The following is a 27,400-nucleotide window of genomic DNA, read 5'->3' as shown; positions in this document are numbered from 1 at the left end:
TCACTGAAGCCATTAACAGGCTGAAGTGCTTTATTTTCAAAAAGTGGGATTCTTTTCTCAAGCAGATTGTTCACAGAGCCTTTCTCATTGGCCCCTGGAGCTACATACAGCTCCCATCTCCCCAGCCTCACTTCCCTGCCTCCTCCTCTCTCTGCTGCAGCCAAGTCCCGGGACACAGTTTTCTCTCTGAGTACTTAATCTTCTTCCTACCCTGGGCATTTCAGATGTTCTTGTAGTTGCCACTGACACATTCTTTTGGTTCATCTCCAGTGTCACCTCTTTCCCACAGGCACCCCCGACACCATGCCCAAACCCAAGATGTCCTGTGCCACAGCGGTTCACGCCTAGGGCTGCTGTGCCCCTCAGCAGACATTTCCAGTTGTCACACCAGGAGGGTCTTACTGGCATCCAGTGGGTAGAGGCCAGGGATGACGCCCAACCCCTCACGATGACTGGGACGTCCCCCAGACAGAGTTTCCAGCCCCAGACACCAAGGTGGAGAAACCAGGCTCTTTCACAATATTCTCTTTTTTCCTTGTCTTCATCAGCGCCACAATGATAGACGTTTTGTTTGTTTGCTCATTTTGCTTAACTATTTCGGTACTGCAGTTTGAACTCAGGGCCTTCACACTAAGTAAGCTACATCCTCAGCTTCTTTTACATTCTATTTTTGAGACAAAGTCTCCCAGAGCCACTTAAGCTTGAAATCTGCCTACCTCAGCCTCCCAGGGTATTGAGATTACAGACCTGACCCACCCCGCCCAGCTCTATCTCCAGCACCAAGAGGGCCTGGCACCTACTGGACAATCAATACATTCTGACATAACATCCAGAGTCCTCAGCAACATGAGGATGCCCGGCCCAAGCTAACTGATGAACCCCCAAAAATGACAAGTCATTTTCTAAATAAAAAAGGAACTTTTATTACACAATCAGTAAGAATCCCTCACTGTAATGTACTCATAAAATTATCCCATTTTTATACCTAGCAGTGAATGATTGGTTTTCCCATTTCTAAAAGATGTTCAAAATTTCATCAATTTAGGTAAAAATATTAACTATAGCTGTGTTCTAACATTCCAGGACAGATTATAGGTAATGGATTCTATCACGTTTCAAAAGATCAAAATCAAACCAAATTCTATATTATCTATGACTGATAAGTTTAGAGAAGAATTCTCTTAAATTCCTCCATTTTTCTTATCCCTTCTTCCCATTATTACCAATTTACTTCTATACTATAGTAATGAAACCACCCAATATCAACTCTTCCAAAAATGATTATTTCAAAAATATATATATATTCATATACAGCAAGAGATTTATGAATGTAACTCCAGTGAAATGAAGTACTGAGAACAGATAGTATATTTGCTAACACTAGAAACTCTGCTGGGGGGGAAAACTTGCATTCTGTAGTGTTTTTTACTTTTTAAAGTCTTCTAACAAGTAACATTTTATTGGAATTTCCACTATATAACAAGGTAGATATGAACTGATTATATCTGATAGGAATAAAGACCAAGTTAGTCTAAGGTCACCTAGTGTTACTGCTAAGCGTTAAGACTAGAAATCAGGTCCAATTCAAATCCTGTAAAATTCGTGTTTTCTGCCAAGGTCTGGTGTATTTTGTTCACAGGATGCCACTAGTTACTGGTACTCCTGTGTTCAAACAAATTCAAATGCTAAATAAACAATTGACCCTATTCCCAGGCCCTTTAAGGTGCACTATAAACCTGCAGGAGGATGTGGAGAATTAGAGCAGGTGGCATAAATACAAAGCCCTGCAGGTATCAAACAGGAATACAAATAAGTGTGCAGGAAGACAAGGAGCTCAGTGCTAGAGTGTGTGGCTCCATCTCCTAGGGCCCTGGCCACATCAGAATGCAACCCAATCTTGACAAGTCTTTCCGGACAAGCTCCAAATCTGGGGTTTTATTTATTTTAAAGTTTCCCATTTATGCATGTTGCCTCAAATTTCAGACAAAGAAAGCTCTGCAGTGTGAACACGGTAAAATTTTACACCAAGCCATGTTAACCTCACTTGGCAAACCCAGAATAAAGTGTGCAGCTGTCTTATGCCCCAGACCCTCCCTCTGAGGACCTCCTCACTTCCTAGAACTCTGCAGAGCAGTGGCAAAACCAGGACCTTTGAAAACAAGCGCCCTGCCCTCCTAGACCACTATGGAGAGAGCAGCTGTGAGCCCCAAGCGTGAGTTATGTCAGCGTTTGCTCAAATCGAAACTAAAATGAACACCCAGGCCTGTTAACGGTGCCTGTAGAAACGCTTCTCTCTCTGGACAACGCTAACCCTTGTAAGCCAGCACCATAAAGAATCACAGCCGTGACTGAAGCTATCTTTAGGGCAGCCTTTGTTTAACTCTCTTGACAGAACCAAACATTTGATTACATAGCAAAAATTACATTGGTATTGATTGATAGGAAAAAGACCCTTCAGAAATAATTTGAAATCTAAAAGTGCTCTGGGGACAATTTAGAAAGTTAGAATTTTGGTTGAAAATGGTGGCGACAATTTTAAATACGATTATACACGCAGTAGGACTTTTGTTAGGTAGAAAACCTTTTTCCCATTCTTTCCTTCTTTGCTGTTCATTTCTGCCCTGCCTCGTTCTCAAGCTTACTTCAGAGCTGGCAGTTGTCCACAGCCAGCACCGCGCCCAGGGACAGTGTGACACACACTGAGGCTGATGGGCCATGGGCAGTGACTGTCTTCCCCGGGTGCCTACTTGGCTCCTACTCAGAGTGGTGACTTCACTGACAGCTAAGAGGGCCCTGTGTGTCCCGGGACCACGCAGAGCCGTGAGAAAACATATCTACCTACAACACCGAAAGGGGACTCACTTCTGCTTCCTCATAAAGCAAATAAAACCCTGCTACTCACGTGATTTAAACTTAGGGAACAAACGAGATGTCACATTTGGACTTCCAGTGTGAAAACAACAGGTAACCATGAAACTCTCCCAAATGAAGACTCAAACTGGATATTTTGATTTTTAAATCCTATTCCTCTTGACAGTGGTGGTGGGTTCATTTCCTGTGCTATCCCCCATTACTCTCTTTGGTGGACAGAGGGCTGATGGAGTCTAAAGAAAAGACAAAATTCTGAGGTGTTCGTGTTTGACAGAGAGTGCTGCAGTGCCTGGAAAGACTGGGCCAGTCTTAGCCTCAAAATGAGGACTCCATTAACAATGAATTTGACAACATATGGCTTTGACCCCGAGAGTTACTCTATCCAGCAGCACTGATCTTTTGGAACGGCAGAGAAAAGTGATACAGAAACGTGGTCCTGGGATTGAAAAGGCCTTTATGTGGTGATGCCAGGGCACTGTCTTCTGCAGTCCTGGAGAGAGAACCGCTGGGCCTTAATTTATGACTCAGTGGTTTGCCTCGATGATGTAGGTATTGTCTTCTGCTGAGGCTCGCAGTTCCAAAGCTGGAATTGGAGAAGGAGTCCACAAAACCTTGCTGCAGAAAGAGGGGTTGAAGAATAACATGGGTAAGGAAAAAGCAGATCACTTGTAAGTATGAGCAGTGTTTACATATATGATCCAGCAAGATTGGCTATTTGCGTCCTCTAGTTGCCCTGTTCACACAAAGGAAAAGAAGCACCTTTTGGTGGTATAAAAAGTGTGGTCCTTATTATGAAACTACAGCAATGTTTGATTTAATAAGCAAACAGACTGTGTGCGGGGGTGAACACCTGTAATCCCAGCAACTGGGAGGCTGAGGTAGGAAGATCACAAATTCAAACCTAGTCTGGAGACTTTGTGAGACCCTGACTAAAAAGGCAAGAGGGGCTGGGGATCCATGTGAAGGTGCTGAGCTCAAACCCTAATACAAGAACCTCAGAATAGTGTCCTTCAGATGCTCATATAATAGAACCAAAAAATAAAACTCCAAGAAGACACATATTTAGTATCAAACTGAGTTCCTCGCTTTTTAAATATGGCTAAGGACTGGATCCCTGATATTTGCTGTGAATTCTGATCCTTTAGAGAGGGTTATTAGGTCCGTTTAGCGATGTACATCTTGTAAGATAAATACAAAAAAGAAAAGGATCCAAGGCAGCAAACAGCCCTGTTTCACACACATCTACTGGATCCTCGCCCCACAATCCTTGCTGTGTCTTATGTTCGAGTCTCAGAAGGCCCGGGTTAGAAACTTTTAAAACACATCCATTAATAAGAAACACCGAAGATACAGGATTGACTTTTTGGACAGAACTGTGGTGTTCCGTGTGCCTGCTTCTCACATCCATTTGGGGGGCTTAGTGAGGCTGCTTGGGGAGTGCATGCTGCCTCCTGATGTCCGCAGTGGGCCCCGTGGACCCTGACTGAGCTGCACAGAACCCAGGAGGTCCAGTCAGGAAGCCAGCAGACTCGGCTTTAACGCGCGCCTGGGGTTTGCATGTGGCTGGCATTTTGCATTTGGTATAACAGTGACTGTTGCTGCCATGGAAAATGCGGACCTCGAGTCTTTAGTCCGGCACCGATGAAGACTATGTTGCCACCCATTACATGGAAAAGAACAAGTGAGACAAGGTATCTCTGTGGTCCTGGCTCAGTCACACATGTGGTTAACAGATCCAATCTCAACAAACTCAAGTGAGTCAGTGTGACAACTGCCAAAAAGAAAATCAGTAGGAAAGGCTCATAATATGGTAAGTTGGGATTATTTTTTTTTTGCTTTTTATACTTTCTGTTTTCTGCAATAGTTATACAGTGATAAAAGTTACACAGAAAAAGATAGTCAACAATCCAAGACAGAAATCACATTTCTGAAACAATGCTATGCTCCATCATTTTCCACCTAAAAGGAGCATTTCCTTTCCATGCGCAGAGCAGGTAATGAAAAACATTTACCGGCATGGGTTCCTGAGATTTGGTTCTTTATAGACTGTGTGTTAGAACCTGGGATGTCTTTGCAGGTTTCCGAACCTGTTTTCTGGTCTGTAAAATGACACCATTAACCGTCCACCTCATTGGTTTATTGATGTGAAGGCAGAATGATGCACTGGGTGCTTACAATGTGTTGGACACTGTTCAAGGCACATCCTGTGGATTGGCTCTTGTGACTCACACACAGGCAGCTCTGTGTAGAGTCATCCACAAAGGACAACTAGGAATGGCAGACAGTGGCCTGGTAGGCACTGATTTTGAATTTTGGGTAAAGTCCACCTGAGTCACATGAAGCAGGATAGTTGGCTTTCTAATGGGGCAGAGAGCTGCATGGCATAGATGCCGTCAAAGAGATCAAGTGTAATTGAAAGATCTTCACAAATGTAATTACTTTACATGTCTATAAAGCCAGATAAGCAATGTCAGTGAGTAGAGTGAGCTGGCTGAGGAGCAGCTGAAGTGGTGGGAGCTGTGTATACCTGGAGGCACTGGCCCTACCTCAGAGCCTTTGCACTTCCTGCCCCTTCAGCCAGGAATTAGCTTCCTGCAAATCTGCTCCCTGAGGCTCACTCAGGCAGCCCATCCCCTGTCCTCCTGTCTCATGGGGTTGGTATGGAAACACCTAAAAGGACCTTGTTTAGTTGCTCACATGTTTTTGTTCCCTAAATCAGTTTGGAATTTAATAGACACTCAATAAACAGTAAGAGAAAGCATTAAAAAAATTTAAAAACAAATCAAAATGACTCATTCAGTATACAGCTCCATGGCACAAAAATTGCAATGCAGTTCTTTTACTCTAGGATTAGGCAAATCTCCTTCTGTACCAGCAAGTGGAGGGAAATACAGAAACTTAAAGCATTGCTGGAAGGTGTGCATGACAACAGAGGTGCACATTGAGATAAACTTTCCTAATCCAAGGGAAAGAATGGAAAGTTCAGGAGGAAAAGAGGAGAGCAACTAAGAGGAATTTCTCTTTATTCTTATTAGAGTGAGAACATTAAAAGATGTTGTCACAAAACTTTCAAACTTACCTTAGTGTCCATGTTGCCTTTTTGCTGATGAAATACTCTGAGTAGTGGTGCAGAGAGCCAGAAAGGAGTGGACAAGAAAATTAAAATGTCAGCAAAAACATTCATGATATCTGCTTCCCACCAAATATGCTGTTTTTGTTATCATTTGAACCCTTCCCTGGTACCTTCAGGTAATTCTTCCCTGCAACCCCATCTGAGTCTACAGAAAGCCTTACAAGGTCTTTAGTGCTCAGTGTCTCATTTTCATTGATGTTCAGTATATTCACCCACATATCATGACTTGTGTTTTTGTTTGTCTCTGGAACCAGGGATCCAACTCAGGACCTTGTTGTGAGGCAGGCACAGCGCCACTGAGCTAAATCCGCAGCATGACTTGGTATAATGAAATTGTTAAATTATCTTTGTTGGAAACAATGGGAAAATTCAATTTTCCTAACTGGCTGTGGGTGATCAGGCATAAACCCAAGATTGTCCCAGGCTCACGGGAGAGCAGGTCCCATGCTCAAGGGTCACACCTCTGTCAGAGACCTTTCATACTTTTGTCAATTTTTTATATTCCCCATAATCTCTCATCTTAAAAGGGAGGGAAATTATTTTGGTTAAAGAATGGAGCATATTTGAGGTATTTTACCCAATTTCTAATAATCATTCCAACTAACCAAGTTTTAATCCCAGCAGTTTTGTGGAAATGTCCTCAAATTTGATAGCAAACTTAGTTTTCTGATTTTTGCTCAGACACAAGAAACAGATCAGCAGAGTTCATATACAGTGTCTTGTCAAAAGATGACTGAGGTTCTCCAGGGGAGGCAGAGAAACACACACACACGGCCCTGGCAGAAAGGGGACATTCATCCTGGGATGGCTGCCTCTTAAAGGCCTGTAATCCAGAGGTCTAGCATTATCCTCTCAGTGTCCACTCCCAGCCTCTCATTACCCTCTCTGCTCAACAGGTGCTCTAATCTTTCCACACACCACCCAAGGGGCCGAAAATTGGACCTTCAGGGGAAAAGGAACACATCTTACGCATCACAACAGTTTGTTGCTTCCCACATTCCAAACCTACTCAAAAAACTGTTACCTTAGTATTTAACACCTTCTTAGATAGTTTAAATTTATTTTTCCCTGTGTGGGAGCAGAAGTTGAAAAATAACAACCATGATTAAGAAACAACGATATTTAGTCAAAACTCCTCTAGAATGTAAGCTCCATGAGACTTACAGAGGTGCTGTACATGGCAAAAAGATCTTTTCTAAAAATAATAATAAAAACTTCAGATTGCTGTGCATTTCCCATAGGACAGACGTCATGCTCTCTGCTTTGTACCTAGTAACACAGCCCCTGGGAAATACAAGGTCCTACCCTGTGCGTTTGACAGATGAGGATTTGGGGACCGGGGAAGTCACATGGAACAAAATGACACGCCACATGGAGTTACACCACTTGAATGCAGGCATTTGGCTACAGAGCCCTTGCTCTAGTCCCTTAAGAACGATCTTGAAATGACTTACCTTTGATAGCGATGGCGACCAAAATATTGAGCAAAACCAAGGTACAGACAAGGATCCCAATATAGAGCCCGTCAGTGTTCACCCAGGGGTTTTGTGCTTCAAACACCTGCTGAGGAAACGCCAACAGTTGTAAAAGCACCTTATTAGGGTTATGAACAGCAAACGCTTCCTACAGTACCGTAACCCAAACACTTACTCCACTGGCCCTTGGTTACTTTTAGACCAAAGGTACCTCAGACTGATAGGTCTCCCACCACCTCAGCAGCTATTATGTATAGTAGCTGCCCTCTTCCTATGGTGCCTTGCCCTCTCCCCTGTGTGACGTCATGCCAAGATGGTTGCCCCCACCAAAGAACAAACCCTTCTTCCCAGCATGCCCCTGTTCCCACCTAGAAAGTAACCTAATACTCGCTCACCTCCTACCACATAGTGACATCACTGGTTCCTCCATTCCCTAGTCACTACCTCACTCAACCCCACCTCAGCCCCTACAAACCCCACCCCAGTCTCTATAAAAGACTCTCCCTGCCCCAGCCATATTGCTTTTGTCTCTCCTTTGTGCAGAGACAGCCCGGCAGATCTATTCCCCTAATAAAGGCTTGTTGTGGCCTGATCTGATCTTGGTCTTCGGCCCTTTTACCTGACACAGACCAAATCGTCTGAGGATATAAACATACACAGAAATTCTAAGACAACTTGAAATTCAAAATGTACTTCAGGGATAATGGAAATAGTTTCCATTTTGCTTCAGATAATATTTACATACTTGTATACTTTGGTAAAATTAAAACTGTACAGTTAAAGCGGGCTTGTGTGTGACATATATAAATTACATCTGTTTTAAAGCCAATAGGCTATTTCTGTAGTACATCATCTTACAGTATTAAGAATGAATTTTGGGGCTGAGGATTTAGCTCAGTGGTGCCTCTGCCTGCCTCACAAGCAAACAGTCCCGAGTTCAATCCCCCCATACCAAAAAAAAAATGAATTTTTGTTCATGTATAAGTTGACTCGGGGCCGGGGATTTAGCTCAGTGGTTCCGCTGCCTGCCTCAAAAGCGCAAGGTACCGAGTTCGATCCCCAGTACCAAAAAAAAAAAAAAAAAAAACAAAGAAAACGTTGATTTGATTTGCTTTTATCTGAATTTGCTTACTTACTGAATTTGGTCTTTGATAAACTCCTTAATTGTTTTTCAAAATGTATTATAAATTGGGTGTGCCTGGTGTACTACTGTAATCCCAGCATTCTGAAGCAGGAAGATCATAAGTTCAAGCCCAGCCTGGGCAACTTAACAAAGTTGATTCAAAATTTTAAATAAATAAATAAATAAATAAAGCCTAAGAATAAATAAAAAGACTAAAGATATAGTCCTGTGTGTATGGAAGCTCTGGATTCAGTCCCACTTACTGCAAAAAATAAATTTATAAAGAAAGAAATGAATGAATGAATGGAATGTAATACAAGATAATATCTTTATTAAGAAGACTTGGAAATAACTGCTTATGGATGTGACCCTGAGAGAACACTTTAACAGGGTGCAATGAGGTAGAAATGCAGAGTTTATTTAAATCTAGTGCAGATCATAAGAGATTCCTTCCTCCTGGAACAAAAGTGAAACATTCCAGGTATTATGTCAGGCCCCTTTTCGTAACTGAGCTCTAATCCCAAAGAGATCCCATAGAACAGGTATTTTAACAAAAAGAAAGTGGAAGATCAGAGAAAAAGATCAAGTCTTTTCTACAGAAGAGATAAATGTCAACTTAGTCACTGTGTGACCAGGGACAAGTCATTTGGCCCCTCTGACTTTCCATTTCTATGCCTACAAACAACACATACAGTAAGGTCCTTGGGTTAGATACCTTTAGCTTCCTGAGATAGAATCCCTATGAGGAATATAAAGGAAAGTGACAATATATGCATCATCCTTGTTTGGAAAGGACCTACCCAGTCCCTGGGAGGGAAAATTGTGCTGCTTTTACCATAGTATGGGGAGGGAAGGGGAGCACATAGATGGAGAATGGGGTCTCAGCAGACAGGCTTTCGTTTTGTTTTTTAAATTGTATCACCCCAATTCGGCATGGTCATTTGAGAGTATGCAGCCAAGAAAGGAAAAAGGAAAACTAAAAACAATGATTACACGATATCCATAAACAAACATTTTACCATTTTTGCTTTATATATTCTTCTAGAGTTTGTCCTTCTAGGATCTTTTAACAGATACAAGAACTAAATCCTGTTAGGACCTCACTAGTCATTAGCAGGCCTGAAAGACCAACAGGGTTCAAAATAGCATCCTTTACCAGTTAAAATTAAGTGAATGAGGGGTGGGGATTTAGCTCAGTGGTTCTGCTGCTTGCCTGGAAAACTCAAGGTCCAGAGTTGAATCCCTCGTACCAAAAAAAAAAAACAAAAAACCTAAGTGAATGAAAAAAAAAACCTCCCTGTGTAATGCATTTATGATCATCTGCTAGGTCTCAAACAATCCCAGCAGGAAGCTCAATGACACTTGAAGGTTCTACCTCCTGCCCCTTCATTAGGAAAGGGAGCTATTTCCACAACAAAGGCACAAAGCACACCTAGTTGTCATGGCCTGAGGCCCAATGATATCAGAAAGGGAAACATCCTTTAAAAACCTTCTTGTCTTACGCTAAAACCTAATTTAGATTAGGACTTTTTTTTGTAAGTTTCTTTCATGATTATGGCCCCTGAGAGAACACTATCTGAGAAGAACCAGGAAGACATATTTTTTTTTAACCTTCCAGAGTCCTTTTATTTTGGAATATCCTGTAAACAAACCACCAGAATACCACTGTAAAACAGTAAAATGTTCTCTTGCATTAAATTGAAGACATCTGTTTAATAATAAAAAAAAAGAAAAGAAAATGTAAAAAGGTACTTAGAGCTGTTATTTTCTAAGTACACAACACCCTAGATAATTCAAGGCATCTTAATTCCATCAAGAACAACAAAAAAATAATTTTTGTCATCCTGTTAAATCCATCATTATGGATTTAAAAACTGGTGCAAATTGGTCAAACGGATCCAACAAACACTGATGTCCAAGCTGGCGTATTGGCAACTAATACGTAACTGGTGGTCAACAGACAGTTTAAAAGATCTCAGGAAGACATTTTTGCAATTCCAAAGTAGCCTCTAAGACAAATGTTCCTAAGCATCATAATCACCATGGTTTCTTTTTTTTCACCATAGTTTCTTGAAGCCCAGGAGTAACTTGTGTACACAAAGATGTCCAAACTCTGCACTCTCCCTGTGTGTGCCTAGTGGGCACTGCCTGCCTTCTTTCAAGGTGTAAATTTCTCCACATTTGCTTTACAATAAACTCTGACTACACTTCTGAATGGCTGCCTATGTGTCTTGACTGAATTCATTCATCAAAGTCACAAAGGACAAAGCCCAGGGCCAGTTTCAAATGGTGTCCCGACTCAGCTCCCCAGTGACAATCCTACATGTGCTATGGTATATACATGATTTTATAAGTTACTGTTCTCTTTTTCTAATCTATGGTGACCCACTCCTTCCCATGTCAATAAGAGTGCTGCAGGAACTGAATTCTTTCTGGCAATATTTGGTTGAGTTTAATTCACTGAATCCTTTACTACTGAACATCTCCCTGTTTATAATATATTCATTAGCAACAGTAGTAATGAGAATTCTTTCTTATGTATATTCATATATTTGTTTCAATTCTCTTCTTAAGGTAGAGCCCAAGAAGTTAACCCACTGGGTCAAACTGTATGCTGTTATTTACTCTTTTCAAATATTTCTGGAAAACATCTTCAGAGTGAAGGCACAAAAAGCTCGAATTTTGTTATTTTTACCTGTTTTGAACATGCTCCTAAGTTGCTTCCACATGCTGCTAAACATACCTGTTCTACAAATACCTGAGGTGAACAACATCACCATTTAGAGGATTTATAAAAACTTTAACATAACTCTGCTCATTAAGCAACACAATGAACACCTACGTAGTAGTAGTTCTGATATTAACCAGTGTGTACAAATTTAGTTCATATTTATCAGCTCAACCAATGACCGTGTGTGTTGCAGGAGGGATTACTGGGGATTGAATCCATGGCCTTTGCACTGACCTACAACTCCAGCCCATTTTTATTTTTTACTTAGAGACAATTTCTCTCTAAGTTGCTCAGGGTGAGCTTGAACTCATGATCCTCCTGCCTCAGTCCCTCTTAGAGTCCCTAACATCACCCTGCAGAGGTGTTCTCATTCTCACTACAGTACCCAGCATAAGGCCAATTGGCCCTACACTAAACAGTCCCACCTCAGCTGAGCTTTCTGAATTCTTTCAAGGGCCAACATTTGATTAATTTGTCTTTTAAAGATACTACTTGCAGATATTGAAATAAAGGTTGTTTCCCCCTGGAGCCAAAAATAATCTTACTGATAAATTTGCCAACTTATCTGCACAGTTAAATGTTTATGTGTATCACAAGACTGAGGTTCCTTAGATTTTTCTCAAGCTCCCTTTCGAAGAAGTTTAACAACATCCTATGGAATCAAACTTTTTGAAGACCTTACTATCTTAATAAGTAATTATATGGGGAGTTCTAAATTCAATGGCCTAGGAATTTATGAACAGAATAGTCATTGAGTAAGAAAAGATGTTTTAGACCTATCTTTATGTAAGAACTTTTCCCCTTACATTCTATTTTTGTTTGGGATAGCCCCAACTCTGTCCCACGGATCCAAAGCATGTTGTATCTCTAGTGATCATTACAGGCCTTCTTGGTATGTTAGGTTACCTTATTCTCTTTAAATTAACTCATCTTTTCTTTCTAATTTTTGTCCATGAAGAGGTCTCTGGGGTGTGTGTGTGTGTGTGTGTGTGTGTGTGTGTGTGTGTGTATGTTTGCGTTATTTAGTAAAATATCACTTATTAAGCTTATCTAACAAACTGGGCCCATAGGGAGGAATATGCTTACAGTTTGATTGTTACGCCAAGGGCCATCTGAGGACTGGGTCACCATGGCATTCCCACCTGCTAAAAGGAAGAAAAATTAATTAGAATTACCAAACATATTGGACTTTTACTGCAGACACTAAATATATTCACATTGCCCTCTGGTAATGAATGGAAAGTAGAATGATAATGTGATAGAGTACTGCAGGCATTCCAGCAGTCATACCAAGTTATTAATGTTTTATTAATTTATCTTACAAATGTATGTTTCTTAACATTTTCATCACGGACTGTTTGAAATGGACTCCTTTTTTTTCTTTATGGGGAAATAATGCATGTATGAAAAGTTGTACCTGCAATTTTGAGAAATCAGAGAAGTACGTTCAGGCAACCAGGTTAAGATGCCACTTAAATGTAATCAAATATTTTCATGCTGGCTAAGAAGCTGACAGTGGGCACCCACAGGCCATACACAGCTCCAAAGACCAGAACCACCCTACTCAGAACGGAGTGACCCTGGCTTTACAATCAGGATGTGGATGAAATGAGTGATGATTTGAAAAAAGGTTGGCCTGTATATCTCACACGATATGCCATGACATCCAGGTTTGGATCCAGAAACTCTTTAGAAAATACGTTGTATCAGCCACAAGATCAATGTATTTTATAACACATAAGGATTAGGATCTCATATAGTATAAGAGACTTTGATCTTAAAGTTTCAAATATTCAGATTTTTAAAGTGTTTTTACAATATCTATTTTGTAACAGACAACACATAATTTTTTCCTTTTAGGCATCTATAGGTCAAATACTAAGCATGGTACATACTAACAGCCAGGTCCTTAGTCCCACTGGGGAAGAAACAGCGATGGAATGGCAAGACATTTCCGATGTTTCCAATTTTATTTAAAGATAGAAGCCCCTGCTGTAGCCATGACACATGTTTTTCTCCCATCAAATGGAAATATGTTACCTCTCTAAAGTTTCCTTCCTACAGCAAAAGCTCACAGAATCCCTGCAGGAACAAAACCAGATGACTCACACTGCTGGTTTATTTACATTCCTATGGGACTCATTCTGAGAGTACATCACACTGAGCCAAAGGCAGCATCCAGAGCCTGGGCTCTGTGTGTGACAGGTGATGACTGTAAGACCTTCAGAAGTCAGACTGGGTTGGGTACTGCAGCAAAAACTGCACGGACTTGAGTCAGAGGAAATTTGATTTCAATCCCTTAGCAACATGGCCCCTGCATAAACATGTAGGCAGCCGTGTGTGTATATTCAGGTATTTCTAGCCTGGATATCTTTGAATTACAAGCTATTAATAGTACATATTAAAATGTGTTACAATCAAATTAGATGATGCGTATAAAGCATGCTTGTTTTCAGTACTGGGTAGTGAATCCAGGGCCTTCGAACTGACTGAGCAACATCTCCAGCCTTTTTTCTATTTTCAGTTTGAGAAAGGATCTCGCTAAGTTGCCTAGAGTAGGAGAAGACTGCAGTCCTCCCACCTCAGCTCCCAGGGTGCTGGGATTACATCTGTGTATGTGCCACCACACTCGGCCCATCCTCGGCCTTTTTGATTTTTTATTTTGAGACTAAATTGTGCAGGCAGGCCTTGAATTTATGATCCTCCTGCCTCAGCCTCCCCAAGTAGCTGGGGTGACATGCCTGCGCCACCACGCCCAGCTACAGCTTATCATCACTAGGTGAAAGGAGCCATGAGGAGGAGGGAGGGACACTTTCCAAACATGTGACCATCTAGTGAGGAAAGTTCAGCAACTTCCCCACGGGCACGCAGCTGGTATGGCAGCTGAATCAGGAGCTGCCCTCCAAAGCACTTCTCCCAGTCTGGCGGTCACAGACACAGGGCCTGCCTTGGAAGAATTCAGTGAGACAATGCAAGTCTCCTGGCACACACCTCTGTCACATGGGTGGCAGGCCATGTGACCTGCCTTCCAGACTCCACAGTCTCCTCTTCCATACAGCTCTCACCAACAGAGGGCTGACAAAGGTGTGATGAAGACCTAGCCCAGGGGCCTCAGATACTCCGCCAAAATGTCAGCAGGCACAAAAGTCCTGGGGACAGAGCTGCTCCAAGTTCTGCTCCACTCTGGAAAGCTCTACCTGGACCAGGTTTTAATGACATGATATTGTAGAGAAAAATTGCCCGCTCCCACTCTCTTCCTCCTCAACCCTAGAAGAATGGGTACAGCTCCTCCTACTGCTGTTACCCTGTATTTCTATCAGTTTCCATTCTGCTTTTGTACCCAGAAACAGTTCACAGTAAGGATCCCAATTTCAGACCCAAATATCACCGTTATCTAATCCCTACTGACTGTGTGCGAATCTCACTGCAGGTCCATTGTAAAAGTCACCAGTTTCCAGGAATGTGGGGAAAGAAAGGCCACAAGGGTGGGGAACCCACAGTTTGGTGACTCCTCAAACAATGAGTCACGCACATACACAGACCTACCCTGCAAGACCTGATCTCTCTGGATATGACACAGGCACAAGGACACCTAAACCAGCTCTAAGCCACAGGAAGTTCAGCACATGGTGCTCTCAAAACTTAACACTATGGGTAACAAAGGGAGTTAGTTGGGATAGGTGACAGGCTTCAGGGAGAGATGACCTTTCTTCATCTAGGATAGACAGGTTCATTCTATATCGCCAAATAGTGGGACCAGCCCAGAACCGGGGCACTGGGGCATTATGTAGAGAAGCCGGGCCTCAGGGCAGCCTCTTTGGTGCTGGTGTTGGTGCCTTCAGCCCTTCTTAGTTTGCTCAGGCTGCTGTAACAACATACCTTGGACTGGGTCACTGATAACCAAAAGAAATGTATTGGTCTCAGACCTAAAGGCTGAGAAGGCCAAGATCCAGACGCAGGCTGACTGGGTACCTAGTGAGGGTTTTCTTCATCACAGATGGCACCTTCAGTGCAGCCCCTTGGGGAGGAAAGGGCAAACAAGCCCTCTCTGGTCTCTATTATACAGGAAGTAATCACTTCCCAGATGTCCCACCTCTCGAAACTCTTGCACTGAGCATTAGGTACCAACATATGAAATTGAGGAGTGACATGAATACTCAGTCCACAGCACCACCTCAGAATGCCCATGTGAATACAAGCTTGACAGCAGGGCGGCCTCCTGGGCATATTTAGGGTCTGGGACTTGGAGGAGGCCATCCGAGGGGTCAAGCTCAGGAACAAGCTTGGAGCCAAGACTGGTTGATTTGATTTACAGCAGTAGAGTAATATGCACATAGATGTCCCATACAGCACCCAGTACTACGCTTATGGATTCTGGATGTTCTGGCTAGTGGAGTGGCTTGTATCTGTCCAAGCCCTTCATCTCACTGAATCTTCATAATCAGTCTATCAGATCAGTGCATTACATCTGTTTTACAAATCACAAAACAGATTCAGAGAGGGAAGACATCGGTATAAGTCACATTGTTGACTAGAGTGGACAGAATCACAACTCAAGTCAGATTCATTGTATTCCAGAATTTGTGTTCTTAGTTAAGGCAATGGCTACCATGATCTACATGCTCCCAGGGTTCAGGAGAGAGAATGCAGTTACCTGTTGGGCCAGAGTCTGGGGAGGAGGTGGTGGGCTGAGGCTTTGTTTCCTGCAGTGTTGTAGGCTGGGTTTCTCCTGCTTGACTAGGGACAGGTGGACTAGGTTCTGCAATGAAAACAATGGAAGAAGTATGTTCTATTTGTAGAGGGAAATTTTCAATGCCAACAAAAATAACAAACAAGTCACGCATGGTGGGGAACACTTATAGTCCTAGCACTTGTGAGGCTGAGGCAGGAGGATCTCTGAGAGTTCGAGGATGGTCTAGACTACAGTGAGTTCAACAGTAGCGTTCAAGACTAGCCTGAACTATGCAGCCAGACCCTGTCTCAAAAAAACAACTAAAGAAGTAAATAAATACTATATTACAAATGACCATCAATTTCCCACAAAGCCTTCACCCCAGCCTACTCATGAGGTTGATATCCACCCATTCACTTCTAGCCCTTTTAATTCTTCTTAGATATTTCTTTTCTTTTCTTTCTTTCTTTCCTTCTTTCTTTCTTTCTTTCTATATTTATTTTTTGGTACCGGGGATCAAACTCAGGACCTTGTGCTTGCAAGGCAGGCATGCCATCAGTGAGCTAAATCCCTGGCCCTAGATATTTATTTAAAAAAATGGCCTCCAGACACTGAATTGCTCCCTAGCTATTTCATTATCATATAGGAAATATAATCCTTATAATATGGTAGAGAGTTTAATTATTGTATAAAATTATTCCCTATTTGCTACACTCCCAGATGCCAGTCCTCCCTATAAATGCAAAGCCTACAACAGTGCATCTCATGTGGAACACACGATTGAAGCTTTTATGCTATTTACACAAGTGACATTTTACTTTCCACTAACCGGCCCTAGCCCACTGATAATAGTCTCCATCTGGATCTCCTAGGTATATTCACCTTCTAGGTTGTCTGCATACCTGTCCAGGGAGGTAAACATAGTGACTGACTCATTGTGTGTACACTACTTGATCCCTCGATGTCTCCTCAAGGTGACAATATCGCTCAATGTCTTGCCCCAGGTAATGATTTGCAAGCCTCAAAGCAAGGCCCCTGGTAGACCTTGGTCCCAGCTCTTCTGCATGTGCATCCTAGGCATCTTTTCTGAAGAGTAATTTCCTGACTCATCCTGCATTAATCATCCAAAAGATTCCACTGAGAGTTCTCTCACACAGAGCTATGTGTCGCTTTCCTCTCCTGAAATCTTAACTTTTATTCTGATCGCATGGCTTGCCTTATCTGCAGAGCTGCTCACTTGTCATTATAAGGTCTTCCCATGATCTCTTTGTCCAAGAACACCACAGAATTGTGGGTCAAACTCATGGGGGTGGCTGGATAAGAATTCCTCAGTCCAGCCTTTCCTAATTGCTCCTCACTCTTTCCCTCCCTGTCACTAACCGTGCATTTCAGCTTCAACCTTTCCCATGCTCTGAACTGTTTCCTCTAATACTCAAACCAGTAAGAGGATGTGGCTGTCTTTAGGAACTAAAAACAAGAAAACGCAAGAGTCAGATGGTCAGTCTTGCCCGATTTAGTTCTGCACAAAAGTCCTCTTTAGCTTAACTTCTTCCTCTACAGCATCTTCCTTTTCTCCCCACCTCTTACAACTTCACACCTAGTGGTTCCATGACTGTCTTTGTGTATGTGCTGCTGAAGCCAGCACTCCGACTGCTTTAGGCAGCTGATTGGCTGGAGTGCTCCCCTCCTCCCCGTACTGTACATTTTAATCCTAAACTCAAACTCCTTAGGAAACTCCCAGGAGAAGAATAAGGCAGGGGTGAAGCTGCCTGCCTGGGAGGTTGGGCCAGGAGGACTTCCAGAATTTCAAAACCAGCTTGGGCTACATAGTGAATTCAAGGCCAGCTGAGCTGCATAGGAAGACTATCTCAAAAGAAACCCCAGAAACCAAAAAATGAAAAAACAGAAAAAAGACTGAACTGAGAACAACCCCCAAGTCATATGGCCACATAAACCAGCACCTGTCTATATCTCAGCTTTCAATAAAGTCAGTAACTTACCCATGTTCTCCAAACCAAGTCCTTGAAACCATCTACCTTAGAAGTCACAAAGTAAGTATTAAAAAGTTAAATCAATATTGAGGAAGTCTCACAGATTCTCCAGTGTGTTTAACTGCCTGAAACAAAGCTGTTTTTCTAATGTGTCTTTATGGCTCTAAAATCCCAGTTATAACCTAAAGCCGCTGGGGATTTAGCTCAGTGGTTCTGCCACCTGCCCTGCAAATGCAAGGACCCGAGTTCCATCCCTGGTACCCGCTCCCCCCCCCCCCCCCCCGCCAAAGATAACCTAAAGCCCTGTCTTCTAAACTCATCTTCTAGCCCAACCCTCCAGACCCCTCATGGTTATATGTACACGTGGTTCAATAGGCGTCAAGGGAAATCAGTATGTTCCACCTATTTTTTGTTGTTGTTGTTCCACCTATTTTTCTATCTAAGTGTTTGTGACATTTCATTACAGCCCAGAATGCAGGGCTACCTCCAGGAGTCAAAGGGTTTCAGGGTGCTTTGAGAATCTCCATTGTAAGTTATCTTTTCAATCCTCGAAGTAGAAAATTTGACCCTAAACTTGTCCTCAGCATGACAAAGTACCTCTTCACCTGTAAGTCATTTCCATTTTTTTTACTGTTTAAACTCTTTTCTCTGGGGAATTTGAGGTGTGAACCACATGACACAAATTGACAACATGAACATGTACATTCTAAACCTCCGAAGTCACTAAGTTAAATGTTTCTTTCTCTTTTTTTTAGTATAAATACCATCTTTTGCAATTTCCATACCATGTAAATTAAGGTGAAGGATCCCTGAAGCAAAACTCTGTAAAGCACTGACTGCTCCACAAAGACAAGGTAGTTTTACAAAGTCTCTGTCAATGAGGATGTCAAAACAGGACAAATTCATTCTCACATAAAGTCAGTGACTATGATAGGAACCATCCATGATCCAGTAATTAAAAGCACCAGCCCCACATTCAAATGAATAGAAATTAAATCTTAATTCAACTACTTTTTCTCTTTATGAATTTCAACAATTACCTTTTAGAGTCTGTGTCTCATTTCCCATCACTATAAACTCCCTTTGAATCCTCTCTATAGTGACAGCTATTTTGAGAATTAAATGATATGATACTGTAACACATAGTGCCTGGTACACAGAATAAATATTATTTTCATTGAAATATGATCCTCAATTGGAGGGCCTAACTTCAGAATGGCCTCATGATCCAAAAGCTCATTAGCCTGGCTCTTCTTCCCCAGAATTCCCTATTTTCTTATCACAGAGCCTTGCCCAAGTAGGTGAGACCCACACATGGTGTTCTAGATCAGTGGTCCACCTCTTTATGGCTAATAAGGAATCCTTTTGAGAATCTGATAAAAAGTAATGGGCGCCCTCACTCTTCACATGCTTACACTGTGGAAGGTACACATCATCTGGGAAGAGGGGAGGACACAGACCTTGTGAAGCTCATGTATTGAACCCAAGTAAGAATCCTTGACCTTGATGGTACTTCTGTTCTGACTCAATGGGCTGGATGATCTATACCTTCTATGAGAAGGCCTCCAGCTCCAATTCACATTTTACCTGTTTTGTGGCTCTGTGTATGTGCTGGTGTTGGAGGAGCAGTAGAGACACCCGGTGTTCTTGGAGCAGTAGAGACACCTGGTGTTCTTGGAGCAGTAGAGACACCTGGTGTTCTTGGAGCTCTTGTGGTCGTGGCTGGAGTTAGAAATCAACGTGAAAGCAGGATTAATGGGGGAACAAGAAACAGGAAACTCCTGCTGCAATGCAGCTGAGCACACCAAGGACAGACTGTCTCTAGGCAGGGCTATCTATTCCTGAATTTACCCATTGACATTGTCCAGCTAGAACCTCTGGCGGGAGAGCTTTGGATACCTGCTGGGAGTGAGGGGAGCAGCTGTATTGAGAAGCATTTGGGATATGAAAACATGTATGTCATTTAGTACTCATGTCCCTTTCTGAAGACGTGCCAAAGGGAAGGAGTCTAGATTCTGGGAATGTGGGTTGTCCTCTCAAAGCCAAGTGACTGACTTGAATAGTGCTTCCTAGGCCAGCAAGTTTACTAAATAGTGTTCACTTCTGTCAGTTCTAGGGAAAACACCCAAGAGACTAGTATCTTAGCTGAAGGCTAACTCCTGCCCTTAATCTATGCTAGATCACATGGAGGCGCCCTGGGGAAAATTTGCACACTTGGTAAGAGGGTGGACAAGAACTTGGAAGTTTTCCCATCTAAGATTTACAGCTTGAGTATCTTTTCTCTAAAATGCTTCCAGTATTTGCATATCCATAATGAGATATCCAAGAAATGGGACTCAAGCCTAAATATGAAATTCACTGTTTCACATATACTTAATACATATAACTAGGTGGAAAGCTTATATAATTTAATAACTTATTATTAAGATTTTAATAATTTTGTACATGAAACAAATTTCATGCTTGAAATTATCCAATTTTCCTGTCATGTCAATGCTCAAAATTTAGATTTTGGAGTATGGTGGATTTTTGATTTTTGGATTAGAGATGCTCACTCTATACGTTACAAATCGACAGCATCTGAAATATGTAAGAAGCCACACAGCTCTATGAAGTTCTGGGAGCCAAGCAGAGAGCTGAGAGGAGAATTAAGCCTGAACAGAGTGCCTGGCCCAAAAGCAGAGTCAATAAAGCAAGGGATCAAGCAGGTGTGAACAATCTGGGAAGAAGCCACATCTGTACTGAAGAGCTGCAGACTGACCTTGGCTGAAGGTAATGTAACTGCAGGGATGGAATTGTAAGACCGGAGGCCTTACCAAACGCTTGGAGGAGCTGACTGTAGTGAAGCACACCCAGGGATCCCAGCGGTGCCTCCAGAATGTAAGACCAAGGGCCTTACCAAACGCTCCGAGGAGCTGACTGCAGCGAAGAACACCCAGGAAGGAACACACCGGACAAGTTGGAAAGTAAAACAGACCTTAGTCTGGCCAGAAGGCACTCCCAAAGCAAAGTAGCTTAGAGAGGCGATCAGCCCAGAGTCCGAGGCTCTTTTTATAGGGGGTTCCAGGGAAGTTAACAAGCGAAATTTACCGAAGGGGGAACAAAGGTTAGTGGTCTTACATTTGCACGTTAATTAGCCTGACATGTACTGATGGTCAGCAGATGTTTTGTAGATTGTTCTATAGATAGCGGTGTCCCGAACATCAGTTTTTGAACAAAGAGTTGAATAATTATGGCTGATACAGATCTTATCTAGTGTCCTGGAACTAACAAGCATTTTTATCTATTTACTCACATTCAATCACAGTTGGGGCTAGGGGAGTTTTATGATTACAGAGTTATGCAGTCCCACAGAATGCCACAGATCAAGTTATCTTGGTCCATCTTTGCTTCACAGAAACATGCCCCTTTTGTTTGGCAGGGTGAGGGATAAAACCCAGGCCCTCAGGCATGCTAGGCAAGCTCTGGACCACTGAGCTGTGTCCCCAGCCTTTCCCCCCTTTTATACTGAGACAAGGGCTTGTTAAATAGCTTAGGCTGGCCTCAAACTTGGGATCTTCTCTCAGCCTCCCAAGTGGCTGGGATCATGGGTGTATGCTACCACACCCGGTTTTAGTCTAATCTATTGATCATTTATTATCAGCTTCTCTATCTGTCCTAACACCTGCAACAAGTGGATAAAGACTTTGGAAAGTACAGCTGAGTTTGACAGATGACCAGCCTCCACCTGCCCTAAAGCTAAGAATGCGATAATGCAAGTTATCTGCAGCAACTTGGATCCATACTCCCGGGCTATGGTCACGCATATTTGGCTCAAAATAAACTACTTTATTTCCTTTAAAGCAGGGTTTTTATTTTATGTTCACAGATGATTGAATACTTTTTTCTCACCAGGCACATCTTTCTCTTATAAGCAGTTGTCTTAAATCTTTAAAATTATAAGTATTGCCAGACTGTGAATATTGCCAGGAGCAGTGGCCCGTACTTATGATCCTACGGGTCAGGGAGGCTAAAGCATGAGGATCCCAATTTCAAGTTGTACCTGAACAATTTAGTGAGATGCTGGCTCAAAATAGAAACTAGATTAAAAAGGGCTTTGCGTGAGGCCCTGGGTTCAATCCCTAGTACAAGAAAACAAAACAATCTAAATGTTTTAGATTTGGGGACCTAAAACATGATCTCAGCAACAAGTTTTAAAACAGCCGTGTATTCCAAAAAACATTTCTTTTCAAAAACAGTTGGTGGGCTTGTTACATAGTCTGCACTGGCTGTTGGGTATAATTTGCTAACCATAACATAAGGTATAACCAGAAGCTTGAGCGTAATCTATAGCCCTGCCTCCACAGTCTAGAAAACTAATCTATATAAAAAAGAAGATAAGCATGCAAAAAATGTGATTAGAGGATCTCAACAGACACAAAAATGAAAATAAAATCAAAATCAAAAAACAAAGAGGAAAAACCCTCAAGAGCTCACTTTTCTGGCTCAAGGGCATTTTTCCCAAGGCAAAGCTGGGAAATGTCAAGAATAGAAAGACCTGGACAGGAGAAGCCCCAGGAGAGCTGAAGAGTAAGCTCAGCATTTTAGCTCCATGTAGAAACTTAAGCAAAAAGCTGGCTTAGTAGAGCTGAGGCAGTTACACTGGCTCAGTTAGAGTCACTCTGACTGGACCAAGGAGTAGTTTTGTAAATATTAGAAAACTGCACATCTGTAATCCTCGCACTCTGGGAGACTAAGGCAGAAGCACAAGTCCTCAAGCCCAGGCTGGCAACTTAGCAACTCAGCTAACCATAAATAAACAAAATTTTTGAAAATCTAAGCATGATTTAAAAAAAAAAAAAAGGCTCCTAGTTTCATTGTATTCCATGTTTAAAAACTCATCCAGGTCAATACTATATTTTACAACTAAAGCAAGTTTCGATCACAATCATATCAGCTCCTGCCCACATCTCCCTGCAGCACGGTGGATCGCCCTCCCTTTGCTTCCCTGATTTGTCTCCTGGACAGTTTCCCCAGACTCAGCTAATTAAGACATACAGACTTTCGGACCTTAGGACTTCCTCAATTTACTCCTCTACAAGTGACTTCATCTGCTTGCCTTTCAAAGGGAAACAAACCAGATCTAAAAGCCAAGAGACTGCAAAACAATGTTCCCCTTAATTAAAAAGAGAGAGACAGGCTATTGAGGCCAACAGCATTACGTTTTCCTTCTGTCTCAGTAGCAGGAGATTCATTTGGAAACGGGACCAGAAACCAAGAAATCCTCAAGAACCTGTTTCTTTCATGAAATGCTGATGGAAATTAGGATGCCTACAGCAAAAGGAAACAAATGTTCCCAGATGTTTGGATTTCATGAACTTCTTATAAGCAACTGATCAATGGCTGTTGGAATGGAAGAGCTTGCATATGAGGTCATTTTAATTTTTAGAACAGCAATTTTTCTGATATGATAGAAGGTATATTTCAAAACCCCAAGGTAGGGCAGGGAAAGGCGTAGAACTCTAGGCCTGTACAATATACAGTATGTGCATTTTAATGAATCATCCATCTAAGACATGAACTCAGAGAAATCATGCAATTCTGTAAGCACATTGCCCTTGATAAACCATTCACAGATCTCACTGTGGAACAGTGAGTACCATTTTGCGGACCAAGGAGCCTGTCTGCCTTGCTGCTCTGAAAGATCCTTGCTGACTCCAGCCCAGGGCCTCGAATCAGGGCTGGTCTAGGACTTCCTCTACACAAACAAAGTTACTCTGTTTCTAAGGAGCAGGTGTTGATTGGCAAACAGGATTGAAGGAACCTCCTCTTTCCCTATTAAAGGAAAGAAAATTACCCACTTGTCACTAATGTGAGTGAAAGGATCAGAGGGAACAAGGTAAGCTCACCTGGCACAACGCTGAGTGAGATGGTTTTTTTGATGTCATTGAACCATCCCGGAACCTCAATCCGGCAGCAGTACTGGCCTCTGTCACCTACGGTTACATTCTCGATGGTCAAGGACACATCTCCTTGCTTAATATGCTGGTTTAACCAATAACGTTCATTTCTCCTAGAGGAGACCTGATGTCCATCCGTCCAGATAAGTGTGTCTGAACACTGGTTCCTGGGACAGGGCCCTCGGCCCCAGCACATGGATGTGACTGATCCTCCAGACACCGAGTAGGTGCAGGGCAGTGTGACCGACTGCCCCTCCACTGCACTCACTTGGGTAGAAAATACAGAGCCTAAAATAAACGGGAAAAGGGAGGCTGAGACCTCAGTATTTTCCTCATTTTTTTCCACTTTTTAATTTATTTGTTCGCATTTTTTTTCTTTGTGTATTTTGTGAACATGAATTTATAGCATGATTTTCTTTTATTGATACTGGAGATTGAACCTAGATCTAAAAGTCATGAATGCAAGGTAAGGGCTCTACTACTGAGTTTTATGTCCAGAAGGTATTATTCTGAGACAGGGTCTGATCTCACTAAGCTGCTGGCGTTGGCCTCAAACTTGAGATATTCCTGCTTCAGTCTTCCTAGCAGCTGGAATTCAGGTCTGCCCCACCACATTCAGCTGTAGCTTAAACTTTTACATTTTAATACTACAAGCATTTTCCTGTTAGTATATCCTTCATCAGTATCATTGTTTCATTGATACATTTGTGGATAAGACAGTTTATTGTACTGTATAATATTCATGCTGACCTTCATTTTTACTATTATAAAAAGCATGGCAAACTCTTTCTATTATAAAACTATTCTATTTAGGTTTCCTATAGGACAGATTTCTAACAGAGAAATTGCCAAGAGGGATTGACAGGTGTGTGCCACCATGCCCAGCTCACAGGGCTTTTAAAGATGCTGACAGTAGCTCTGTCTAACCCGAAACCTCTTCTGATCACAGCCCAGTAACTAAGCAAGTCCAAAACAAGTGAAACCACAGAACTGGAGAATATTCAGTCAGGATCCAAATTATACACTTAAAAATAATAATAGTAACCACGTGTGGGAGGCTGAGGGAGGAGGATAACTGAGTTCAAGGCCAGGCTGGGCAATGAAGAGAGTTCAAGACCAGCCTGAACTACCTATCAAGATCCTGTCTCAAAGAAGGAAGGAAGGAAGGAAGAAAGGAAGGATATAATACCTCAGATACCTGTTGTCAAATGCATTCAAGACATCTCTTAAATCTGAGATTTACTAACTACATAATCATATATAAGACTGGGCTGTGAGTTTGGGAAATGCTCAGAGAAAAAAATGTTCACTACTATATAAAATATGAGCATATTTTTCACTAGATTTGTAAATTTCTCTACTGAAGACTAAACCCACTGCATTTTTTATTTTGTATTTTGAGGTGTAGTCTCACTAAATAGCAATGGTTGAGGCCGGGCTATAAACTGTGATCCTTCTGCCTCAGCCTCCTAGAGTGCTAGGATTATAAGTGCCACACCGTGCTCAACTATCACTGGAATTCTTGTGGTGGGATTACAGGCGTGCGCCACCACACTGGGCTGTAATTCTTATAATTCAATCTTGCTTCAGGTCATTCTTTGGAGTACAAGTACAATGCATATTATTACAATTAAAGTAATAAACTCTCTCCCATAATCCAACCCTCCAACATTAGATTTTAAAATTTAAGAGATACTTGGTCATTTCACGCAATGTTTTCAATTAAAATATTGCCAGATTCAGTGGTGCATGCCTGTAATCCCAGCACTCTGGGAGGCTGCAGCAGGATTTCAAGTTTAAACCTAACATGGGCAAATTAGTGAGACCGTGTCTCACAATAGAAAAATAAAAAGAGCTAGAAATATAGCTCAGAGTGAAGGCCCTGGGTTCAATCCTCAGTACAAGAGAAAGAAAGAAAGTTATTTTTAAATGAAATGGTTCGAAAGGGTTTAAAACTACCAAGAAGCACAAAAGAATTTAATGAAATGCTGCCCTCCCTCTTCCACGCACTGTCCGTGTATATACAGCTCCCCACCCCTGTGTGTTAAATACAAATGGCAGCCTGTGTCCTTCCTCCCAGCTCACTCCCTTAGCTGTCAATGTTGGAATCATAGCAGTTACATAATTGATGTGGAGTCAGATTTCGTCCCAGTGCTCTGCTCCCTGGTTAGCAGGTGACCATCCTACAAAGCCCAGGGACGTCTGTCTCTCTCCACCCCCACCACCCCCAGATGCCAGCCCGCTACTCACTCACCTGTGTGAAGTAGCAGGAGGCCTAAGGTGACAACCTGCAGGTGAAGGACCATGCTGACCCAATGATGTCTGACCAGGCCTCAGTGCTCAGACTGCAACTTCTCCTTCACCCTGACTGTCAGTCAGGGCCGCCTGCTCTTCGGGAGGAAAGCACACAGTGGTTCAGAGCGGGGTCAGCTCCTAGTGGAGGGCAGGGAGAGCTGTCCTCCAAACCAGCCCTTCATTTCCCAATTCCTTCTCCACATGCAGCCTCCAATCTGACTTGGGTTCTGACGTAGCAGAGAAGACAGCCAACAGCTGCAGCCAGAGGCAGTGACGTGAGTGTGGCTCAGGAGCAGAATTCCAGAGCAAAGACAGCCTTCCAGTGGCAGGGATGGGGTGGCAGGGCTCAGAGCCTCACCTCGACCAGGCTCAGGGCCACGTTCACCTATGCTCAGATGAGCTGCGCAAGAGCATGGAGCACTGTGTCTCCGTCCTCGTGCTACCGGAAGCAGGGGCTCGGACTTCCTTTGCTGAGGGACGTCAGGAGAACACCTCAAGAGACCCTGGGTTCAGATCCAAGCCCCTGACACTCACAAAGCTGGGTGACCCTCAGGGTGACAGAGCCCCTCCAAGCCTTCATTTCCTCACTGATAAAATAGCACTAAGCGCACTTGCTTGCTCTTGCAAATGATCGTCCTAATGAGCAGAAGAGCTGTGGTAGAATTTTGAAAACCGACCTAGGGGGCTAACAGCTAACAGCTGAAGCTCCGTTAGCTAGGTCCTGTGGAGCAGACTCTGCTCAATACTCACAGGCATTTAATGCTGAAGGCAGCAGCTTTTAGCTCATTCATGGAGAGGAAAGCTGGGACTAGTGGGACTTATGTATGCTTGCACTCCAGGCTGGAATTTAACTTTTGCTCTGACTCATTGAGCCACACAAACGTGGGTCAGCTGCCTAGTACTTCATTAGCTCCCTGTGTGGTCTAAAGATTCAGTAATTTCTCCCAAGTAGCAAAGGGTACTTCACTTCCGGCTGTGCAGCCTATGATGGGCTTGGTGGAGACACAAGGGGACTTGGCACACTGAGGGCCTGACCCGCGTTCTCTGGGAACCCTGCTGCAACAGACTCTGGACTCGGTTGAACCCAGGGCCTTCGCATTGAGCTACACCCCAAGCATATTTTATTTTTGATTTTGATACAAGGTCTTGCTAAGTTACCAGGGAGGGCTC

General features: G+C 42.7%; 1 protein-coding gene across 6 annotated transcripts; it reads right to left on the bottom strand.

Annotated features, from left to right (window-relative positions):
• Havcr1 (hepatitis A virus cellular receptor 1) lies at window positions 1–27,044 on the bottom strand. 6 transcript variants are annotated; one of them, XM_021240663.2, is made up of 9 exons: window positions 26,981–27,044; window positions 26,190–26,320; window positions 23,885–24,223; window positions 19,584–19,718; window positions 15,988–16,092; window positions 12,420–12,478; window positions 7,459–7,567; window positions 5,951–5,987; window positions 2–3,486 (listed from the first exon to the last, which is right to left on the bottom strand). In XM_021240663.2, the coding sequence occupies exons 2-9, from the start codon at window positions 26,239–26,241 to the stop codon at window positions 3,396–3,398; spliced, it is 927 nt and encodes a 308-aa protein (XP_021096322.2). In that variant the 5' UTR covers window positions 26,242–26,320; window positions 26,981–27,044; the 3' UTR covers window positions 2–3,395. The 6 variants fall into 6 exon arrangements, with proteins under 6 accessions (XP_021096328.2, XP_021096322.2, XP_021096321.2 ...); XM_021240662.2 differs by having other exon boundaries at window positions 26,190–26,325; window positions 26,981–27,042; XM_021240669.2 differs by lacking the exon at window positions 26,981–27,044 and having other exon boundaries at window positions 1–3,486; window positions 12,420–12,475; window positions 26,190–26,970.
• Window positions 27,045–27,400: the final 356 nt, after the last annotated feature.

Source organism: Heterocephalus glaber, unplaced genomic scaffold (genome assembly GCF_053883595.1).
Source record: "Heterocephalus glaber isolate CG9 unplaced genomic scaffold, H.glaber_assembly_v1.0 deba00001606, whole genome shotgun sequence".
Classification (NCBI taxonomy): Eukaryota; Metazoa; Chordata; class Mammalia; order Rodentia; family Bathyergidae; genus Heterocephalus; species Heterocephalus glaber.
Note: the sequence above shows the minus strand (reverse complement) of the source record. Positions and strands in the feature narration are given on the sequence as shown.